Here is a 20,530-nt window from a genome sequence, read left to right on the forward strand (position 1 = left end):
GAAGGAGACAAAAAGACAAAGGAAAGTTTGTATTTGTTATTTAGTTAACTGATATTAAATCAAATAATGGGAAAGGGTTTGGTTTGGTATGGGAAATAAATTACAAATTTGTATGCAATGTAATTACCTTTTATAATATTTACTAAAATTTTGAGGATCATTTTAGATAAAACATGTAAAAAAAACTTTCCAAGGTACACAGTATAAGATAGCAATAAAATTACTTGTTATTTTGTAACCCATGAGAATGCCTTCAAAAGTTTTTTTAAACATACCAATTTAGAGGTCTAACTACATTGTAGAGGTCTAACTAAGGTCTAACTTAATTCCTTTACAAAAGGGCCCAGATATTAATATAGTTCTGAAAACTTCCCAGGGGTCTAATATTTACCCAGGGCAGAGAATCTCAGTCTTTTGATTCATGTTTTCCAAATAACTCAATTGAATTCCAGTAACTGCGTTTCACAAACGTTAAAGAAAAAAATCTTAGGGGCACCTGGGTGGCTCAGTTGGTTGAGTATCCAACTCTTGATTTCAGCTCAGGTTATGATCTCAGGGTCCTGGGGCGGAGCCCCACTCTGGGCTCAGCAGGAAGTCTGTCTCCCTCTCTCTCTGCTCTTCCCCTGCTTGCTCGCTCTCTCTCTTTCTCAAGTGAATAAATAAATCTTTATTTAAAAAAAGAAAGTTTTTTAAAGGTAAGATCAAGACTCTCAAATGTAAAGTGAGCACATAGTTGAAGATTTTATTTAATTCATTAGTTAATGTGGGAGCCAATAAGATGTTGCAGCTGGTTCAAAGAACAGACAAACTATAAGCCAGGGATCAGCAAACTACAGTCCTGTGGACCAAATCCAGCTTCCTGCCTGTTTCTGTATGGCCTGCAAGATAGGCATGGTGTTTATGTTTCTAAATGGTTAGAAAATATCCAAAAAATTATAACATTTCATGACATGTGAAAATTATATGAAATTCAGTTTCACCACGCACATCCAGCCATGCCCAGTGGTTTACTGGGGCTACTTTAGATCTATAACAGCATAGTTCAACAGTTGGAATAGAGACCACAGGACCTATACAGCCCAAAATATTGACTATTTGGCTCTTTCCAGAAGAAATTTGCCAACCCATGATTCAGGCAATCAGGAATGCTGACACAAATTCACAAAATGATGCAAAACTTGTCAGAATCACCCAGCAATAAAAATAGAATGTTTAGAATTATCTCTTCCATAGGAAGGAAATCAATGGCATCCCCATCCAAAAAAAAAAAATTGCTTACATTTCTAAGGACTAGAATTATTTGCATTACCATGAGTTTTCTATAGCTTATAGAGTTATAAAATAGCTCAAAGACCATGAAAAGCACAGAACCCTCTAAAAATCACATAACCTCCAAAGGTCTGCTAGGTGTTGCTCAGTATTTTCTTGAAAAGACACCTAATAATCTCTTAAATTCATTTCACAATTTCTCCCAATGTTTCCCAGCAGAAACTAAACTACTTTAACTTTTTTAAGACACCAGAGATAGACTGAACGGAATTCATTTTGTCCCGATATGCTTAGAGCATGGCCAGACCCTGTTTCATAGCTCACCTTTCTGCCTCAGGAACTTGGCACACACCAGGAACTCACCACCACTCACTGACCTCTGATTGCCAGCTTCTCAGTCACCGACCAAACACAAGTCATTAGTGGGCATGTGCAAAGTGCTCTATTCAAGATGCTCCCAAATGGAAGGCCCAGGCTCTGCCCTCAGGGAACATACATTCCTGGCACAGGCATTTCCAAGCCAATGGAGAGACTCTATTTTAGGTCTGACTCACTTGTGATTTATAGCCTTCTATGTTCCCAAAAGAAAATGCAGCATCCCTCTAAAGTTCCTATCCATGCTGCATTTCTTTCACTGACTAGTAGAAAAACAAACCTGCATAAAAACCAACTCCCTGATCATCCTTTAAAGTATGTGCTTGACTTTTAAATCAACCTTATTTCCATTTACACTGTTGAATATTTACTGCAATTAAGAAAACCCTCATTAAACATACCTTCAGTGTTTTTATGATATTCTTATAAAAATTCTTCGTGAAGTAACCATTTTTTTAAGTTTGCACTGAAATGTGTACATTCTTTTAAAAAAATAACACTTGCTTTGAGCTTAGCAGTTCACAATCAAAATTACTTAAGGTCATTCTCTGAAGAGACTCTCTCCTGAAGCCAGACTGGCATCTCCAATGTACACTAGTTTGTTTGTTTTCTGCAAATGAGCACAGCTTGTGGTTTGGAGAATTGCACTTACTAAATTTTGCTTTCTTATATCATATTTGGTTTTGCTTCTCACCCCATCCCTAAAGCCAAGAGAGCAGGTCTTCTTACCAGCTTCATTTCACAAATGCAGTTCTACCAGCTCATGAAAACTAGGTCTCCCTTTTATGCCTCCCAAAGCACTCCAAGTGTCCTCTCTCACAGCACTTGGCATACTTGTGATTAGATAGCTAATGCTTGAAGACTGAATGTTCCCTGAAGACAAGGTCTGGGTCTGTTGCATTCATTACCCCAGCCTCAGCAGAGCAGGAAGATGGGTCCTGGAGTCTGTGCTGTGTGCCTGCAGCCCCCAGCTGAACCATGTGCAGCCTTGGGCAAGTTTTTTAACTTCTATCTGTGCTTCATTTTTCTTCTGTGCAACGGTCATTATAGTATTAATTTGGAGGGTTCTTGTAAAGATTTAGTTAATGTGTACAGTGCTTAGAACTGTGCCTGATATGTACCAAGTAACAAAAAAATAAGAGCTGTTATTATGAACTAGCAAAATGCCTGGCACTTATCAATAAGCAATAAATATTTGTTAAATGAATGAATGATTGAGTGAAGTAAGGCAGAACCAAATGTTTGAACCAAATGTTCAAATATTCCAAGTGCAATGCCTTTTTACTCTTCACCCATGTTTTTATGAATATACAGAAAGCTTAATTTTAGAAAACAAGATTCCAGTAAATTATCAAACAACGAATCCACTGATTCTCTATAAAACTGATCATTGGATTAACTGGAAATTTCCTTTCTGGGTTTGCCGCTCCAGTCCATGACTTAAAGCCAATGTACCTTTAAAATAACCATAAAGACATCTCTAGCAATTGGTTTAAATCACCATTTTATACTGGAACATAGTAAATGTTCAATAACTGAGGAACGATTGATTTAGGGAATCAATGAAGAATGTGTACATACATACAATTTGTAAAGTTAGAGCTTAGAACAGTGTGTAAAACAAAATGTACCAGGTAATTAAGGACACAATTTTATTCACACTGTTAGAATACGGAGAACATTCATTAATGAGGAATGCTTCAAAGGAAAGTGTGGATGGGTTGTTGTTGTTGTTGTTATTTTATTTGAGTGTAGTTGACACACAATGTTACAGTAGTTTCATGTGCACAACTTAGCAATTTGACAAGTTTATACATTGTGTTGTGTTCACCACAAGTATGACTACCATCTGTCCTGTTACATCGCTGTTACAGTATCATTAACTGTATTCCTTATGCTGTGCCTTTTATTCCCATGACTTATTCATTCCATGGTTGGAAGTCTATATCTCCCTCTTCCCTTCATCCATCTTGCCCGACACCCTATCTCCCTCCCCTCTGACAACCATCAATTTGTTCTCTGTATTTATAGGTCTGGTTCTGCTTTTTCTTTGTGCATTCATTTATTTTGTTTTTTTAGGTTCCACATATGAGTGAAATAATACCCTATTTGTCTTTCTCCATCTAAATTATCTCACTTAGTATAATACATTCTAGGTCCATCCAGATTGTCTCAGAGGAGATGGAGTTTTATAAAGGCAGGTGAACCAGGGAGTCATCTATGTGGCTTATGGGAGTCATGGGAAAGAGCAGACAAAGTCTTACCGGAATCCTAGGAGGAAAGGCGATTCTTTGCATTTAGCCCTTTCCCAGAACAAAAGATGGTGGGGAGATTTCAGAAAGCAAAATTGTTGAGGTGAGGGGTTCTTAACCATAGATGTTTTCTGGTAAAGCTCAGGTTAAAGTTCAACATTGTCAGCAGTAATTCTCAATGGGGCAATATACAACCTTGTAGGATCTGGTTTGTGGATTTGGGGGAAAGGGGCAATTTTTAGTGCTGCAATAATGGGAGACCATCACTAATATTTAGTGGGAAGAGAAATTCTAGAATTTGAGGACAATACTACACAACAAAGAATTCATCTGCTTCCAACAAGACTTTTGTTTATCTTGCTAGACATTCATGTATGTGGGAAAAAAAAACTATTAATTTCTAAGCCTAGACCTTAGCTCCTATTAAAGTAAAATTTTATTGAAAAGTAAAATCATGACTCTTACACATTTGTAAAATGACATGTGTCAAACAAAAATTGTGCCTAACAAATTAACTAACAGGGAAACAAGATGCTATGACCAGTTTGAAAGAGAATTCATACATCACATGATCAGCAATTAAAAAATGAGAGTGGTTCAAATTTGGGTGACCTCTCCCCCAACCCCCCCAAAAAAGGAAATAAATTTACCATTGTATGCAAAATTGGTGAATATCCACAAGGAAATAAGCAATTCTTTTCCACTTGATGAAAATCCTTTGCCTTTCTATGGACAACAATGATTTGCGTTACGCTAGGCATCCTTCAACTAACAGATTGCAAAGCAATAAAAGGCACAGGCCCCATAAATCAGATAACCTGGCAGTTACACTAAAGAAGACACTTAAATGGTTCACATTTTTTCCTGACCTTTCTTTTTTCACATAAGTATGATTTGCAAGTATATTTTGCAAAATTTTCATTTAACGTGACTTTTCTAGGAATGCAACCAATACATAAATTAAGGGGAGATTGTATTTTGTTTGAACTTTACTAAGTGTTAACCTTCATTTCAGAAAATCAATTATCTTAGGACAGTGGTGATCATGGTATTTATGTTGCCAGAACAATAGCTGAATCTGTCTGTCTTTGTATCTGTAGAATCCGGTGATATTTATAGATATTTACATATAAGTACAAGCTTCTAACTGCTTTATTGGGTCTTATGGTATTGTACTGTCTTCTGAAATATATATTATATTATAATAAATTATTTTCCTTTTATTTCTCTTTTATGTCACAGTTTGAACAATGCATTGACTTTTTTGGAAATGCATATTAGCTAGGTTATATTCTTGATTAAGATCACTTCAGGGTCATAAAGGTGGCATTACAAAGTATTTGTTAGGAAAGGGGGTACTGAGTTGATTGATTAGGAACACCTGGCATGGAGGCTGCCTATTGCAACCTAGATTAGGTAAATGCAATTCAGAGTGGCAAAACCAATTTTAGAAACCATATTCCTGAAAATATTAACTGTCTTTTCTCTGTCCCTTCTACTCATTCTTCCCCTTTTCATATCATAAATACAAACCCATACTCCATTCTAAAAGCTTCCTATTAATAGGTTGGAATCTAATGTCTCCAATGCAGATCAGAATACCAATATAATCTTCCAGCCTATCTAATGCAAATTATGATGCATTCCAATAAAATAAGAAGGGCATGTTTAAAAATAATTATTCTAAACCAAAAGTGACACTCTTTGTGGTATTCTGATAAAAGCCAGAGTCAGAGATTGGTAGACCTACAATCTTGTAATTCCAGACCTTTAAGGGTTTCTGTGTGTATTGGTTACCTATTGCTGCATAGAAAATTACTCCACAACCTAGTGGCTTAAAACAACAACAGGCATTTATTATCTCTCCCAGTTTCTGTAGATCAGAAATCAAGGAGTGACTTAACTGGGTAGTTTGGGCTTAGGGTGTCTCCTGATGTTGCAGTCAAGATATCAACCAAGGCTACAGTCCTCTAGAGACTTGACAGGGACTGATGGAGCTACTTCCAAGGTGAATTACACACCTGGCAAATTAGCAACAGGAAGGCTTCAGTTTTTCTTCATATGGGCCTCTCCACATGGCTGCTTGAGTGTCCTCACAACATGGCAGCTGATTCCCCTGGGATAATTGACTCAAGAGAGAAAGGGAAAAGACGTAGCATCTTTTGTGACCTAGCCTCATAACCGTACATCACTGCAATATTGTGACTTACGGGAAATATATGCTTGGTTATTTGGATAATAAAAAACATTTCTCATGCATATTTAGTCTTCATCCACAGTGCCTGGCTCCCAGCTCCCCAAACCCTTGCAATATCCTGAGCGATAAGGGCAATGGGAATGTCTCTTCTTATAATATTTGTCTTCTTGTCCTCAGTTTTTGAAATCACTTCAGAGACATAAAGGTGAAATGGGCATCTTGTTGTTCATATCAAGCCCTTTTCACCACAACTAGGTTTATGTTGATGAGTTGATTTTTGGAAAGCACTGAAGGAGGAGGGCTCGTTGCCAGGGGAACTAATCGTGAGTAGAGGGGTGAAAATTTCAGTACATCCCTGATTTCTGGAGAGGAAAGAGGGACTGGGCATTGAATCAATCACCAATGGCCAATGATTTAATCAATCATTCCTATATAATGAAGCCTCCATAAAAACCCCAAAGGAAGGGGTTTGGAGAGCTTCCAGGTTGGGGAGCCAAGTCTTCCATATGCCACCATGCTGGGCTCCAAACTCCACAAGGACAGAAGCTCCTATGTTTGGGACCCTTCCCTATGTATCCTTCCTGTGGCTCTTGATTTGTATCCTTTAATATTCTTTGTAATAAATTGGTAATTTAGTGAGTAAATGGGTTTCCTGAGTTCTGTGACCTACTGTAGGAAATTCACTTCAGGGAGGGGCTTGTGGGAACCCCCCAATATGTAGCGAGTCGGTCAGAAGCACTGGTAACAATCTGGGCTTACAAATGGCATCTGAAATGGAAGACATTCTTGTGGGGCTGAGCCCTTAAAAGGTAGAATCTGGTGCTATCTCCAGGTAGATGGTGTCAGGATTGAGTTGCATTGTATTATACCCAGCTGGTGTCAGAGAATTGTTTGGTTTGTGGGGAAACTCCCTTCTCATTGAAATTGGGTACCAGAAACTTTTAATCATTACCTCCATAGCATTCTGTGAAGGTAACTTCCATGCATATAGGAGGGACTGTACAGGGATATGAATAACAGAAAGTGAAGGTCATCAGTGGCCATATTAGAGGTTGTCTACCATGTAATATTTTGTGTGCTTTCCACATTCCCAAACTCACATTTTATCTTAATCTTTATTATTTCCTTAGATACATATGAAGTTATTAATAGAGAGAAAAATATTGATTATTTTGCTTTGCAAGCCAGAGCTAGAAAAACAACCTCTTCAATAATCTTGGAATAAATAATTCAGAAGCCATTCAGAATTGAATTATGAATGTGCTATTAAGAGCTATAGCATCACTGCATGTTATATCCATATAACAATTACTTCATTTGTCCCAAAATGTTTATTTCTTCAGGGCAGACAGTCAAAAATTTTATTAAGACCACCAACAGATGAGGGAAAGACATAGCTGGGCTCTTTTTCCAAATGCATCCTCACAATTTTCTTATATAAGGCTGATTTTAAATTGAAAGTTATTGGAGATATGTTACCCACAGTGAAGGAAGAAAGTAATCAGGTGTGTTGCAGCTCTGAGGTTTGTAATTTTTATATTATATAAGGCACAGTTTAAGTCTAATAAGATTTCTAAGATTCAGCATTTTTTTAAATGGGGGAAAGTGTAATAAACTAAACTGCAAAAAAAAAAAAAGTACCTTTGTTGATAATTTGGAAAGAGGAATGCATCAGGCTAGAATACATAGACGTGCATATTTCATTCTAATGATGACCACTGGTTGAGGGGACACTCATCTTTGTAGCCTTGGGGTACCTCTCTTAATTACCCAGTTAAATCATTTGAGAAGCCATAATTAGATACTTCAAGACTCTAATAATTCACTTCAAGTAGCAAATGCAGAGTGTATAATCAGTTGGAGAAATATAAAACAGCTTAAAGTAAATGGAGAATTTTTTAAAAAATATCACTGCATAGTACCTAGAACATAACAGGTGCCAAATAAATATTAGTTTCCTCCTATCCTATCCTCAATCCTGCCTCCCAAGATTCTAAGAGTAGACTTTGAGACATAACCTGATAGAAACATCTAATTAAAATAGTAAGAAAACACAGTGAAGTTCCCCAGGGCTTACAAATTAGAGTCTTACCAGCTTCAGTTTTAGTCCAGATGTTATTTAACATTATTAGTAACAATAAAGAATTCATAGTAAATATTTTGCTTCTTTGGTGGCTCTGCTTAAGACTTTTAAAGTGCAGATATATCTGAAATTTCACATTTACTCCAGATAACCATGAAGCTATTTTTTTTCACTGAGGTTTACAAAATATCTATGTCTATGAGAAAAACGGTAACTGTATATTTATATTGAATGACTATACAAGAAGCTTTTAAAAATAATAATTATCAGGAGCACCTGAGTGGCTCAGTCGGTTAAGCATCAGACTCTTGATTTTGGCTCAGGTCACAATCTCATGGTTGTGAGATCCATCCCTGAGGTGAACTCCGTGCTGGGGATGGAGCCTGCTTAAGAATCTCCCTCTCGGGGCACCTGGGTGGCTCAGTGGGTTAAAGCCTCTGCCTTCGGCTCAGGTCATGATCCCGGAGTTCTGAGATCGAGCCCCACATCGGGCTCTCTGCTCAGCAGGGAGCCTGCTTCCTCCTCTCTCTCTCTGCCTGCCTCTCTGCCTACTTGTGATCTCTGTCTGTCAAATAAATAAAGTCTTTAAAAAAAAAAAAAAAAAGAATCTCCCTCTCTAGTGGTGGGGATATGGACATTGGGGAGGGTATGTGCTATGATGAGTGCTGTGAAATGTGTAAACCTGGCGATTCACAGACCTGTACCCCTGGGGATAAAAATACATTATATGTTTATAAAAAATTTTTAAAAATTTAATATAAAAAAAAAGAACCTCCCTCTCTGGTGGGTGGGGGGATGGGATAACTGGGTGATGGACATTAAGGAGAGCACTTGATATAATGAGCACTGGGTGTTATATGCAACTGATAAATCACTAAATTCTACCCCTAAAACTAATAATACACTGTATGTTAACTAAATTGAATTTAAATAAAAACTTTTTAAAAAATAAATAAATAAATAAATAAATAAAAGTTTTTTAAAAAGATTCTCTCTCTCCCTCTGGCCTCCACCCCCACCCCTCACTCATACACATATGCTCACTGTCTCTCAAAAAATAAAATAAAATAAAATAAAATTTAAAGGATGGAGGAAATTACCAAAAAAAAAAAAAAAGTGAAGTAACATTGCTAAAGTTCTGCAACTCAGAAATAACTAAATGATAGCTATCATTTCAAATATCTCTCAATATAATTAAAAAGAGAGGATAGAAGTACTTTTACAAAAATTGAATTTTTCTACAATGTCATCCTAATCAAATGGACTGCATTTAATTTTGCTTGACTTTAATAGAAGAAAAAAAACCTGAAATGACATGCAAGAAATTGCTGAATTTCAGATAAATATTTGCTTACCTCATGACATATTCATTCTTAAGACATCCCTAAAGAAAGATTGCCGGAAACATTAATTTGGAGTTGTTATCATTTACACTACATGTATCAACACTAGGCGGCATTTTTGATGTACTGCTATGAAAGATAAATGTATCAAAACACTAATAATCCAGCCATCTTCACTCCCCCACATCCCAGTTTTGGTAGTAAGATGACTATGTTACAATTGTCACATTTCATAAGTTTAGAATTGGTTCTGCAGTCACAACTCTTATGGCTTCTTAGGCAGATTTCCATATTTAAGTGGATGTAAGTCTCACTCTCAAACCTCCTACCACAGCTTCTACATTCCTGAGTTCTCTATTTTATCTTGGAGTTGGCTGGAGTGTGTCATGAGATAATTGTTTTAAGAGGGTCTCATGGGTGCCAAAGTTTCTGAGGGCTTACCTACCAAAAGGAAAAATATTTCTCAATTCACAATACTTCTAACATCGACTATATATATGGAGGGGTTTTCAGTGTCAACCAATTCTCCAACTCTCCAGACAGCATCTGGATATCGAACAATTCAGTATGACACTACCTACCCACATTTGGTGCAGACCCCACAGGTTAAGCGCTCAGCTCCACAAGACTGCCCCCGCCCCCCGCCACTTGCCTGTTCCAAGTCCCAGGCTGTCACTTACCACTTGTACTTCTCATCAGCCAGCTGTAAGTGTCTGTCAGTGGATGAACAGTTAAAGAAATTGTGAGATATATATTTTAAAAAGGAGATTCTGCCATTTACAACAACATGAATGGAGCTTTAGGACATTGTGCTAAGTGAAATAAGCCAGACACAGAAAGAAAAAACTGCATGACCACACTTAAATGTAGAATCTTAAAAATTCAAATATCTGGAGGCAGTGAGCATATTGGTGGTGGTCACCAGGGGCAGAGAGATGGTGGCGGGGGGGAGGTGTTTATCAAAGGATATGAAGTTGCAGTTACATAGGATAAGTAAGTATAAGATCTTAAGTATAGCATGATGACTGCATTTAATAATGCTGTATTGAATACTGCAGGAGATTTCAAGTGCCCTTTTCACAAAGAAAAAGATGATAACTATCTGAGGAGATAGGTTAATTAACTTGACTTTTGCAATCATTTCACTATGCATATGTATGTCAAATCATGTTCTATACCTTAAATATATACAATTTTTATTAAAACAAATAAAATTTAGAAAAATAAAAAATAAATTACAGTTCCCACAAGCCTCTTCTCAATTTCATAATCTGCTATAATGGCTCACGGAACTCGGGGAAATACTTATGTTTACCAGCGTATTATAAAGGACATTAAAAATATATAAATGAGCAGCCAAATGAAGGGTGTGGTATGGAGGGGTGGGGTGATGGCTTCTGCTGTTAGTCCAGATGGATAGGACTCTAGAACACCCAGTTTCCCTGAATAGTTAGCACCATCCTTAGATGTATCTAGAGAACCAAAAGGAAGTGGACGAACTGCACTAATTCTAGTTGGATTCCGGACACGGAGAATGGCAGGTGATAGATAGATAGAGTGAGTGAGTGAGTTCTGGAAAGGTCCCAGGTGCCGAAGCATCTGTCTCTGTGGAACTGGAGTGCACTATTCGCCAGCCCAGAAGTTCTACAAAACCCATAGTTTAGGAATTTTTATGGAGGCTACATCATGTAGACATGATCAATGATTAACTCAATTACTGGCCCCTCCCTTCTCCTCAGAGGATAGGGGGTGGGGGAAATTTTCCAAGCTTCTAATCCTGCTTTGTTCATTCCAGTGGCCAGCTTCCATCCTGATGCTATTCAAGAACCCACCAAAAGTCACGTTACTAGAACGAAAGATGCTTCTATCACCCAGGAAATTATAAGGAATTTAGGAGCTCTGTGTTAGGAACTGGAGGCAGAGACCAAATATATATTTCCTATTATATCACAACTACTTACTAGCTGCAAGTTTTGAATGTAAAGGACAACTTGACTTTTGGAGTTTCTTACTATGCCATTTTTACCGATGTCACTTTCTATTATTTCTTAGAGCTGCACTTGAATATACAATTATCCCAAAATAAAACACTTAAGTTTCCTTAAGTCAAGTCACATTAAAGCGTTCTGACAAATACAGCATTTCACTATCTCACACCTCCCCACTGTGCAATCCCAGTTACCAAAAGTAGTGTCTTAACTCAGCTATTTCTTCTGGCATTTACTCACCCTATAATTTTAAATAATATATATTTTTTGAGTCATCAGTTTTATATATTGCTTATTGTCTTCCTATTATTGTAAATAAAGGTTTATGTTTCTACAATACCATTCTTCTGCTTCCACCCCATCTCCCAAAATGGTGATAACTGTTATTAAATCAATTCTCAGCACTTATATATTCACAGCTGATCTATTTGCTCTGTGTTTCCTTTCTGTTTTCTTAGAGTTAATGTTTTCTTTTATTTTTTTTCATTTGCTTTGTTTTCTTTGTATTTAGTGTCAACTATTCCCAAATTTTCCATTGAATTTTCCAACATACTTTTCCACATCAGGTAACTTCTCTTGCAATTTTCAGAGACCTTCTTCTCTTTCTCTCTAGAGTGCTACTTTCTAAGCCTTTTGGAGAGCTGTCACCTGGGACTCTCCTCTTCTGTCATCCTTATACTTTCCTTGGCCTTTCTACTGAGTTGGATTCCCTGACCCCTAGATCTCAGGCTTTCTCTATCTGGATTTACTCTCTCGTCTTGTAGAGAACATCCTCCAGCAGTTTTGTCAAGTTAAATAATTTACCACAATGGCAGAGGCTTTGATGATACAAGTATTCTATATAGTTCAGACACCTGCAGTACCTATCTCTCTGAAAGACCCCTTCACCACCTGTCAGGGGATTTCCCTAAGTTTTTTTCAGTATCCCATTTCTTCCTGTTTCTTGGTTTGCCATCATTTTAGGTGAAAACATCCTAGAAAAGGAAGCCTAGGAGGAATTCTTTGAATCTTGAGTGTTTGAAAATAGCATTTGTCACCCTCACACTTGATTACTAGTACAGAACTCCATTCTAGCCATGCTGCCCTCCCAGCCAGCTGTTACTAAAACATGAAAGACACCCTTCTTCCTTTGGCTTTCTTTATTTGCATTTGCTGCATGCTAAACTCTCCGGCCTCCTTCAGGTCTTGCTCAAATATTATATTCTCAGTGACCACTCTATATAAATTGCCAACTCAGCACTCTCACCCCACTTCCCACTTTATACTTTATTTCCATAGCACTTGTCACAACTTGGTATACTATCTATTTCCCATTGTTTATTTGTCTACCTTCTGTCTTCCTCCACTAGACAGTAAACTCCTTGGAAGCAAAACTTTCATCTGTTTTGTTCACTGATATATTCCAGCACCTGAAACAGTGCCTGGCACATAGTAGGCTCTCAATATCTATTTGTTGAATGAATGTGTAGTAAAGACTTATTTCCTATCCCTATACTATGCCAAAAGGAAAATAATAATTTTCTTGTTATGATAAATAAGAATGGATTTGTTTGATATAGAATTAAGCAATTGTTGGTCATGCCACTTGAATATTTAAAAAAGATTAGCTATTTAAACATAAACTAGATTGCTTCTCAGCCTTTTGGCTAAGATCAAGTGTAAACATAAATTAGATGTCCACTTGATGTTTATAGCAAGTGTGTTTATCTTTTTTTAGAAGCATTTAAAATATTCTTTCATCTGTACTTGTCCCTCACACCTTGCTCATCTTCTGCTTTGCTTCCTTTGGCAGTAAGTCAGGCTTCTGGCTGCCCCCACTGTGCCCGTCTTCACCCGTTACCAGCATCTCTCACCTTGGGTTTCAGCTAAACCTGAATTCATATACTTTAGTTCAGACTATTTTATCTGTGGCCTTTGCTTTTGTACAGGTCTCCTACCCAGAAAGTAGCCAAACTAGCCATTTATTCTACACACAGTAGCTGAAATTCTAACCAACACCCCCACCATGCACACTGACATAGAAGCCCACCCCACGCCCTCATAGGAACCCCACACACACTTAGCCATGACAGCTAAAAGTCAAGTTATTTTGAGTCTGCTTATTTTGCATACCTCATGATAAAATAAATGGCCTTGGCTTTTAGTGCTTGACTTCTCTGTTACCGTGTAAAAAAACTTAATGTTGAAATGCCTGTGTCATTTACATGTCCAATTTTTACATAAAAATCAAATGAAAACATAATTGTTTAAAATACATCTGTAAGTACTGATAAGGTTTGATAATATTTTTATTTCAAAAGAATTGGCCATAGCCTTAATAGTTTCAATCTCAAGTCAAGAAAGAATAGAGTCTTGTAAAACCACACTTAAATAGGACTGCTAGATTCAGGAAATAAAAATATAAGACACCCAGCTAAATCTGAATTTCAGATAAACATCTAAAATTTGTAGTGTATTTTCCAATGAGAATCCTGCACTTTATCTTGCAACCCTACATTTAATTTTTTGTAAGATTTTATTTATATATTTGCCGGATGGAGAGCAAGAGAACAAGCAGGGGAGTGGCAGGCAGAGGGGGAAGCAGACTCCCTGCTGAGCAAGGAGCCTGATGCAGAACTCTATCCCAGAACCCTGGGATCATGACCTGAGCTGAAAACAAACACTTAACCGACTGAGCCACCCAGGCATCCCTAGCAACCCTACATTGAAATAGCCAGCTGTTCCATCAGTGAAAGAACTTGATTAGGTTTATTCTGAATGTAAAAGATTAATGTTAAAGAGCCACAAAGGGAAGGAGTTTGAAATTCACTTTTATTGGTTGATGATATTAAGGCCGCGGACTATTTTAATTTGGCTAAAGTCTATCTAGTAACAGAAGTGTGAGTAATAAGATGCTGGCCGAGGAGCAGAATGAAGATACCTGACATTGTGTTTCTTCCCAGACCCTTATCATCTGGAGGAGCAGAAAGACCACATCATAGGAACACAGGTTCATATCCATTTCCCCATGACGCAAAGAAGTCAAATCAAACCATGATAGTATTTGCAGCCTTTTCATTTATTCATCTGAGATCCTTCTATGGATGTCTTAGTCAGCTCAGGCTGCTGCAACAAAATACCATTGACTGGGGAGCTTAAACAACAGGAATTTATTTTTCAGTTCTGGAGGCTGGGATGCCCTCCATCAAGCTGCCAGCTGGTTTAGCCCCCGATGGAGCACTTCTTTCTGGTTTGCAGAAAGATGCCTTCTTGCTGTGTCCTCACATAGCAGAGGGAGAGATCATCTCTCCGTGTCTCCTCTTATAAGAGCACTAATCCCATTCATGCTGGATCCACCTTCATGACCTAATTATCTCCCAAAGATCTGCCTCCAAATACTGTCCCATTGGAGATTAGGGCTTCAAAGTATGCATTTGGGAGAGAGAGAAAACAGTCAGTCCATGGCAGTGAAGACTTAAATAAAACTACAGGTGTATATCCAGAGAGACTGTGGATGTTAGAAAACATCATCCAGCAGTTGAATAAGGATGGGCGAACATGCCCAGGCATTCTCCTCGGGTGAGAGAAAGGAGGGTACTTCTCTGAAATCTGGGCACAGTTCACCAACAGGCAGGTTTTATTTTAAGAAACTCATAAAAATAATATGATTCCACGTTTCAGAGCTGTTTATCACTTGGAGTTTCAGTTTGGGTGATTGCACTCTAGTAAATTAGCTGACTGAGAGTCCAAAGATTCTATCTGCATCCAGACAGTCCATTCATCATGCTTAGCACTCGGATTTCAGCACAAGCTTTTCCACATGTTTGCCAGAATGCCACTGAAGTAATCACAGAAAGCTCCTTGTTTTGATCTACCTGATGCCTTAAATATCGTCAGTGGCTCTGGATTTAGGTTTATTGGAATATTTTAATAACCCACCGATCTCTTTATCTGAAAGCCTCGTATAACCACTTTCTTGGTTCATAAATACTTACTGATTTTAATTTTGTACCAAAAAGAGAATAGACTTTAGTACTTCAATGTGTTCTTACCCAAGGAAGAAATGCAAAGTGGTGGTAGAAATTATCAAGGTATACTCATGTAAAAGTGGAAAAACCTTCAAATGCTATCAGATATTTAACAAGTTGAATGGCCAATATAAAGTTCAAATTATATGTGTCACCCACACCTTTACTTTCTCAAAATCATTTTGAAAATTGGCAAGTTATTCAGTCAGATTATCCAATTTTGGAAAAGCATAATTTAAATTTAAAGTGGTAAAACTACCAAAAATGTGATAACTCGGATCCAAAAAAAAATCCAAATGCATAAACTGCAGGCTTGCATGATTGGAAGGTGAATAAAATTTCTGGACCCAAACTGCATAGCTAATTGGTTGGGAGTTCCAGATGGGAATGTGGGATCCAAATCTATTCTAATGCCATCTGTGTTTTGGCACCACCTGGTGACCTAGTCAGTTTTTACCAGCTGGTCCCTAGGTGTGTTGTTTCTGGCTAAGCAGAAATTTTGGATTACTGGTGGTCTTTTACTCTAATGGATCTGAAACTATTTGGGCCTGAATAAAATGAGTACAGGGACCCACCCTCTCCTTCCCTAGGTTTGAACACAGGACTGCATGTCCTTTCTATACCAATTTCTTCTTCTTTAAAAACATCACATTAAAACAATCAATGCAAATGCATTTTTTTAAGTTAAGTCTAACGTTGGATTTCCTTTTTTGCTTTCTCTTCTTTGGTGAAAATACCTGGACAAAATGAATTGGACTCAGAAGCTTTTTCCACAGACAGTTCTTGGTCTCCTCCTGCTAAGGCCTCTGCTTCGCTATCAGACACTCTACCTTTCTTTACACCATCCAGCATCTTCTCTCTGACTGATCAAAACACCGTAGACATAATGCCCATTGATCAGACAGTACCAATACCAGGACTACTCATCCCCACAGATGGCTATTCTGCCATCAGCCAGTCAGCTCTGGAAGTTTCACATTCAACCACATCTTCAGGCAGCCAAGATAGTGGGAGAGACTTAGACATAATGGATCTAACGAACACTCCCGCCTCCTCTGAGGTGCCAAGACTCAGTGGGGATGTTTCTACCGCAGGTCATTTCTTGGAGACTACAACTCCCAACCCAGCTTTACAGTACATCACCACTAGCTCTATGACCATTGCCCCCAAGGGCCATGAACTGGTGGTGTTCTTCAGTCTGAGAGTCGCCAACATGCCCTTCTCCACCAACCTGTTCAACAAGAGCTCTCTGGAGTACCAAGCTCTGGAGCAACAATTCACACAGCTGGTGAGTAAGCACTGCATCCAAGTCCCTGCACATCCTTTCTTTTTTTCTTGTTACTTTACAATATCATCACTGGCTGTCTTGAGCAATGAAGGTCACAAGAGACAAGCCTCTGATGTAGCTGTGGCCGAGGGCATTCAGCTGAAGTGTGGGGATGGATTCAGATCCAATAAGCAAGAAAGTTCTGCCGGGGACACTCCAGACAGATACTGCCATCGAGCCCCATGAGATCTTATCCTTAAGAACTTTTCATTAAGTTCTTCTTAATATAGTTTTCCCAGGAATAATACATAACCACTCAAGTACTGAACATGGAATTTAAAAGCAGTATGAGCAAGCTCTCCCTAATTATAAAGCCACAGGCTGTTTTCCAGCCATCAGATGGAAGGAGTCAAAACCAGAAAAGTCTACAACACATGAGACCAGAGTTCAAGTGTAAGCACTCATTTCTTAGTTCCCCTTAAGTTCTCATATAACTAAAAAATAGCTAAATGGCATATCATCCCTGATTCTTAACAAAGAAAGTGAGATGATGATCGTGATGGCATATACTTTTGATTATACAATACTCCCAAAGCTCACATGTTTATTTTGTTTCTACATGTACCATAAGAAACAAACATGTAATAAGAAATGCTCAAGTCTGTGATACCTGTATACAGTCACAGCCAATTAAAGTACAAAATGCAAAGACTGTAGAATTTCTAAAAATAACAGAAAAAATATTTGTAAGCTTCACGTAAGTCAAATCATTATACTAATTAAAACCACATAAAAACCGAGGTCTTCAAGTGAACTTTAAAGGAAGACTTTGTGAGGTCTCCCCCCACCCCAGTGAGGTGAGGTGAGTAGATACTGGGACAATCTCAGGGAACAGAGTCCCAGTGCACCTAGCTCAGGTGTATTAATTAGAGTATGTGCTAAGCTTCCATAATGAAGAGATCAAAAATATAGTAACTTAAATATGGTGACAGATGGTAGCTACACTTGTGGTGAGGGTAGCATAACAGATAGACTTGTTGAATCACAATGTCGTACAACTGAAACTAATATAACATTGTGTGTCAACTCTACCTCAAAAAAAAAAAAAAAGGATTGTAGTAACTTAAATAAGATACAAGTTTCTTTCTCTTCAACTTGACGGGCAGGGCAATTCTGCTCTACAGTGTCATCCAGGGACTCACATTTCCTCTGTCTTGTAACTCTGACAACCCCAATGGTGTCTTCTCATTCACACAAAGCTGAGTCACTGGTAAATCCTTGTTTCCACTTGTGAGAAGAGGCAAGAGAGGAAGCCCAGGGCAAGCAGTTCCCTAAGAAAGTGAGTGACACCAAATTTACCCACAACTCTTCCACTCATATTCTGTTGATGGGAACTAGCACATGGCCACACCTTGCTGCAAGGGAGACTGGGAAATGTGGTTTCTAGCCAGGCAGCCTCTTTCCTGTGAAGAGGAAAATGAATTTGGGAGAGGGGAGCAGCTAATCATCTGCCTACAGGGGGGATGGCTATTGGAATATGGGCAAGTTAGAGTCAAAATTCTGGTGGGGTGGGGACAGAGACAAGAAAAAGTAGATCTGGGCTAAGCCTGGGAGATTTTAGCTTGCATCTGTGTATTCTCTGTGTATATAGGTGTCAGTTTATTAAAGAAGAGGTTAACTTTCAGGGCCAAGAACAAGGCAGACACTGCTGAGTTTCAGACATTTCTGGAAAGCGATCTCAGGGGTGGCTGTGGCTCACAATAGGCAGGTGTGGGAATCTGAACCACAATATGCCCTTAGGCATGCTTTTGAGGTTATTAAATTCCAATTTGGGAAAGGTCCTCAGGGAACCACTTTTTCTTCTTCCTCACAATTCAGATAAGGGCACTGAAGTCCAATACAATGGATAAATGATTTGATGAAGGTCACACAGCTGGCTGGGGACAGTTTCAGGACTGACAACCAAGTCTTCTGATGGCCTGTTTCCTGTTGTTCCTACTGCACGGCCTACTGGTTGACCAGGAAGCATGTCCTGCATAGATAGACAAGCTGATGTGTAAGCTGTTCCTTCAATAGGTCATTTCAATTGGTTTCTTCCAAAGAGATGTCCCATTTATACAGGCATAAGTCAGTCTGCTCCTGGGCTCAGTTTGGAACATGTTTTTATTTGCTTGGATTTTTTTTTTAATAACTGAACCTGGCATTCCTGCTTTGCTGATAACATTGGCCTAGATTTTTAAAAATCCTCTGTTCTCACAATTCATCATGAAGAAAATCACTGCCCATCCATCTCAATACACAAATAGAAAGGTGGAAATATGGGACATAATCAGTGCAAATAGATCATTAAATAGTCATGTTCCGGTCTCCCATTAAATCCAAACACGAAAATAAAGACAATCAAAAAGGAACTGAAATTTATGCCTCAGATAATGAGAAGTGAGTATAAATGGAATTAGCAACAGCTGAGTACTTAGAACACAGTTAAGGGTATACCATCTTTTGTTTTGCAGCTGGTTCCATATCTACGCTCCAATCTGACGGGATTTAAACAACTTGAAATACTTAACTTCAGAAATGGGAGTGTGATCGTGAATAGCAAAATGAGGTTTGCTAAGTCAGTGCCCTATAACCTCACCAAAGCTGTGCAGGGGGTCTTGGAGGATTTTCGTTCTGCTGCAGCCCAACGACTTGAACTGGAGATAGACAGCTACTCTCTCGACATTGAACCAGGTAAAAAAAAAAAAAATCCAACTCAGAATATCGTGGGAGTTTTTTTGGTTTTGTTTGTTTGTTTAGGACACAGTCCAACTTTGAGGCCACAAAAATCAAATTAAAATCCCACTTGTTAAATAACATTTTGGAAGCTAATGGATCACCTTATTAGAAAGGTAGGGCCCTAAACCACGCAGGTTCTGTTTTCCTACATCAAAGAGCAGAAAACAAGCACACCTCGTGCTTCACAGTCTGGGAGCTTTAATTTCCCCCTCAGAACACAACTTTTGCTGTGCCTTCAGAGATTGTTTTTGTTGTTTTTTTTTTTTTTTTTAATGTACCCCACAGTCAAGCTACTTTGCATTCTGCTAGAAGTCAGAATCACTTTCTTAGCAAACTGCAGCAACCTGGAGGGTTTCTACCTAAGAAACCTTACAGTCATAGTTAACTATCAGAATTGCCTCCTAATAACACAATTCAGGATGAAACTAAAACGGTGTCCTGAGGAAAAAAAAACTAATCATTAGACCAAAATCCAAACTTGGAAAAAAAAAGCCACTGCACCATCAACAGGGAAAGGAGAAAATAATGTCCCTTCCCATTTGTACACCCTAGATCAGCTTCCATGCGCAGGTTAAGACAGAGAAGTGTTAGATGTGAAGAAAACGTTTGAAGATAATGGGGGTTAGCCCAAAGCTACATAGTAGAAAGCAAATTCTATTTTATATTCGTTCTGATAATAAAACATGCTGTGCGTACCACTGTAACCAGCTATGCCCAAATTAGGAACTGTTGCAACCATTACTTTCAAAATTCTGTTTTCTAACCAATCAAAGGAAGTTTTTTTTTAAATCCCCCAGAGTGCGGAGGGGCAAGTCTCCAAATCTACTGCCCCTACGACCTTCTAGTCAGGTTCAAAACAAAGTTTCCTAATTGGTTGTGAATTAGTGAAGTGAATCTTTAACATCCTCTCTAGCTTTCTGTGGACTCACAATGAAGGCCCAGGGAAAAGGGGCCTTGGGCAAAATGCAAAC

General features: G+C 38.4%; 1 protein-coding gene across 1 annotated transcript in view; it reads left to right on the forward strand.

Annotated features, from left to right (window-relative positions):
* Positions 1-20,530, forward strand: part of IMPG1 (interphotoreceptor matrix proteoglycan 1) — a gene marked incomplete at both ends in the record, with an annotated part of 135,271 nt that overhangs the window by 92,351 nt on the left and 22,390 nt on the right. Inside the window, 2 exons of the mRNA XM_080805888.1 lie at positions 16,291-16,802; positions 19,295-19,514. Of these exons, the coding sequence (XP_080662014.1) occupies positions 16,291-16,802; positions 19,295-19,514 (732 nt within the window). The remainder of the gene's footprint in view (positions 1-16,290; positions 16,803-19,294; positions 19,515-20,530) is intronic.

This window comes from Martes martes, assembly GCF_963455335.1.
Source record: "Martes martes genome assembly, chromosome: 6".
Lineage (NCBI taxonomy): Eukaryota > Metazoa > Chordata > Mammalia > Carnivora > Mustelidae > Martes > Martes martes.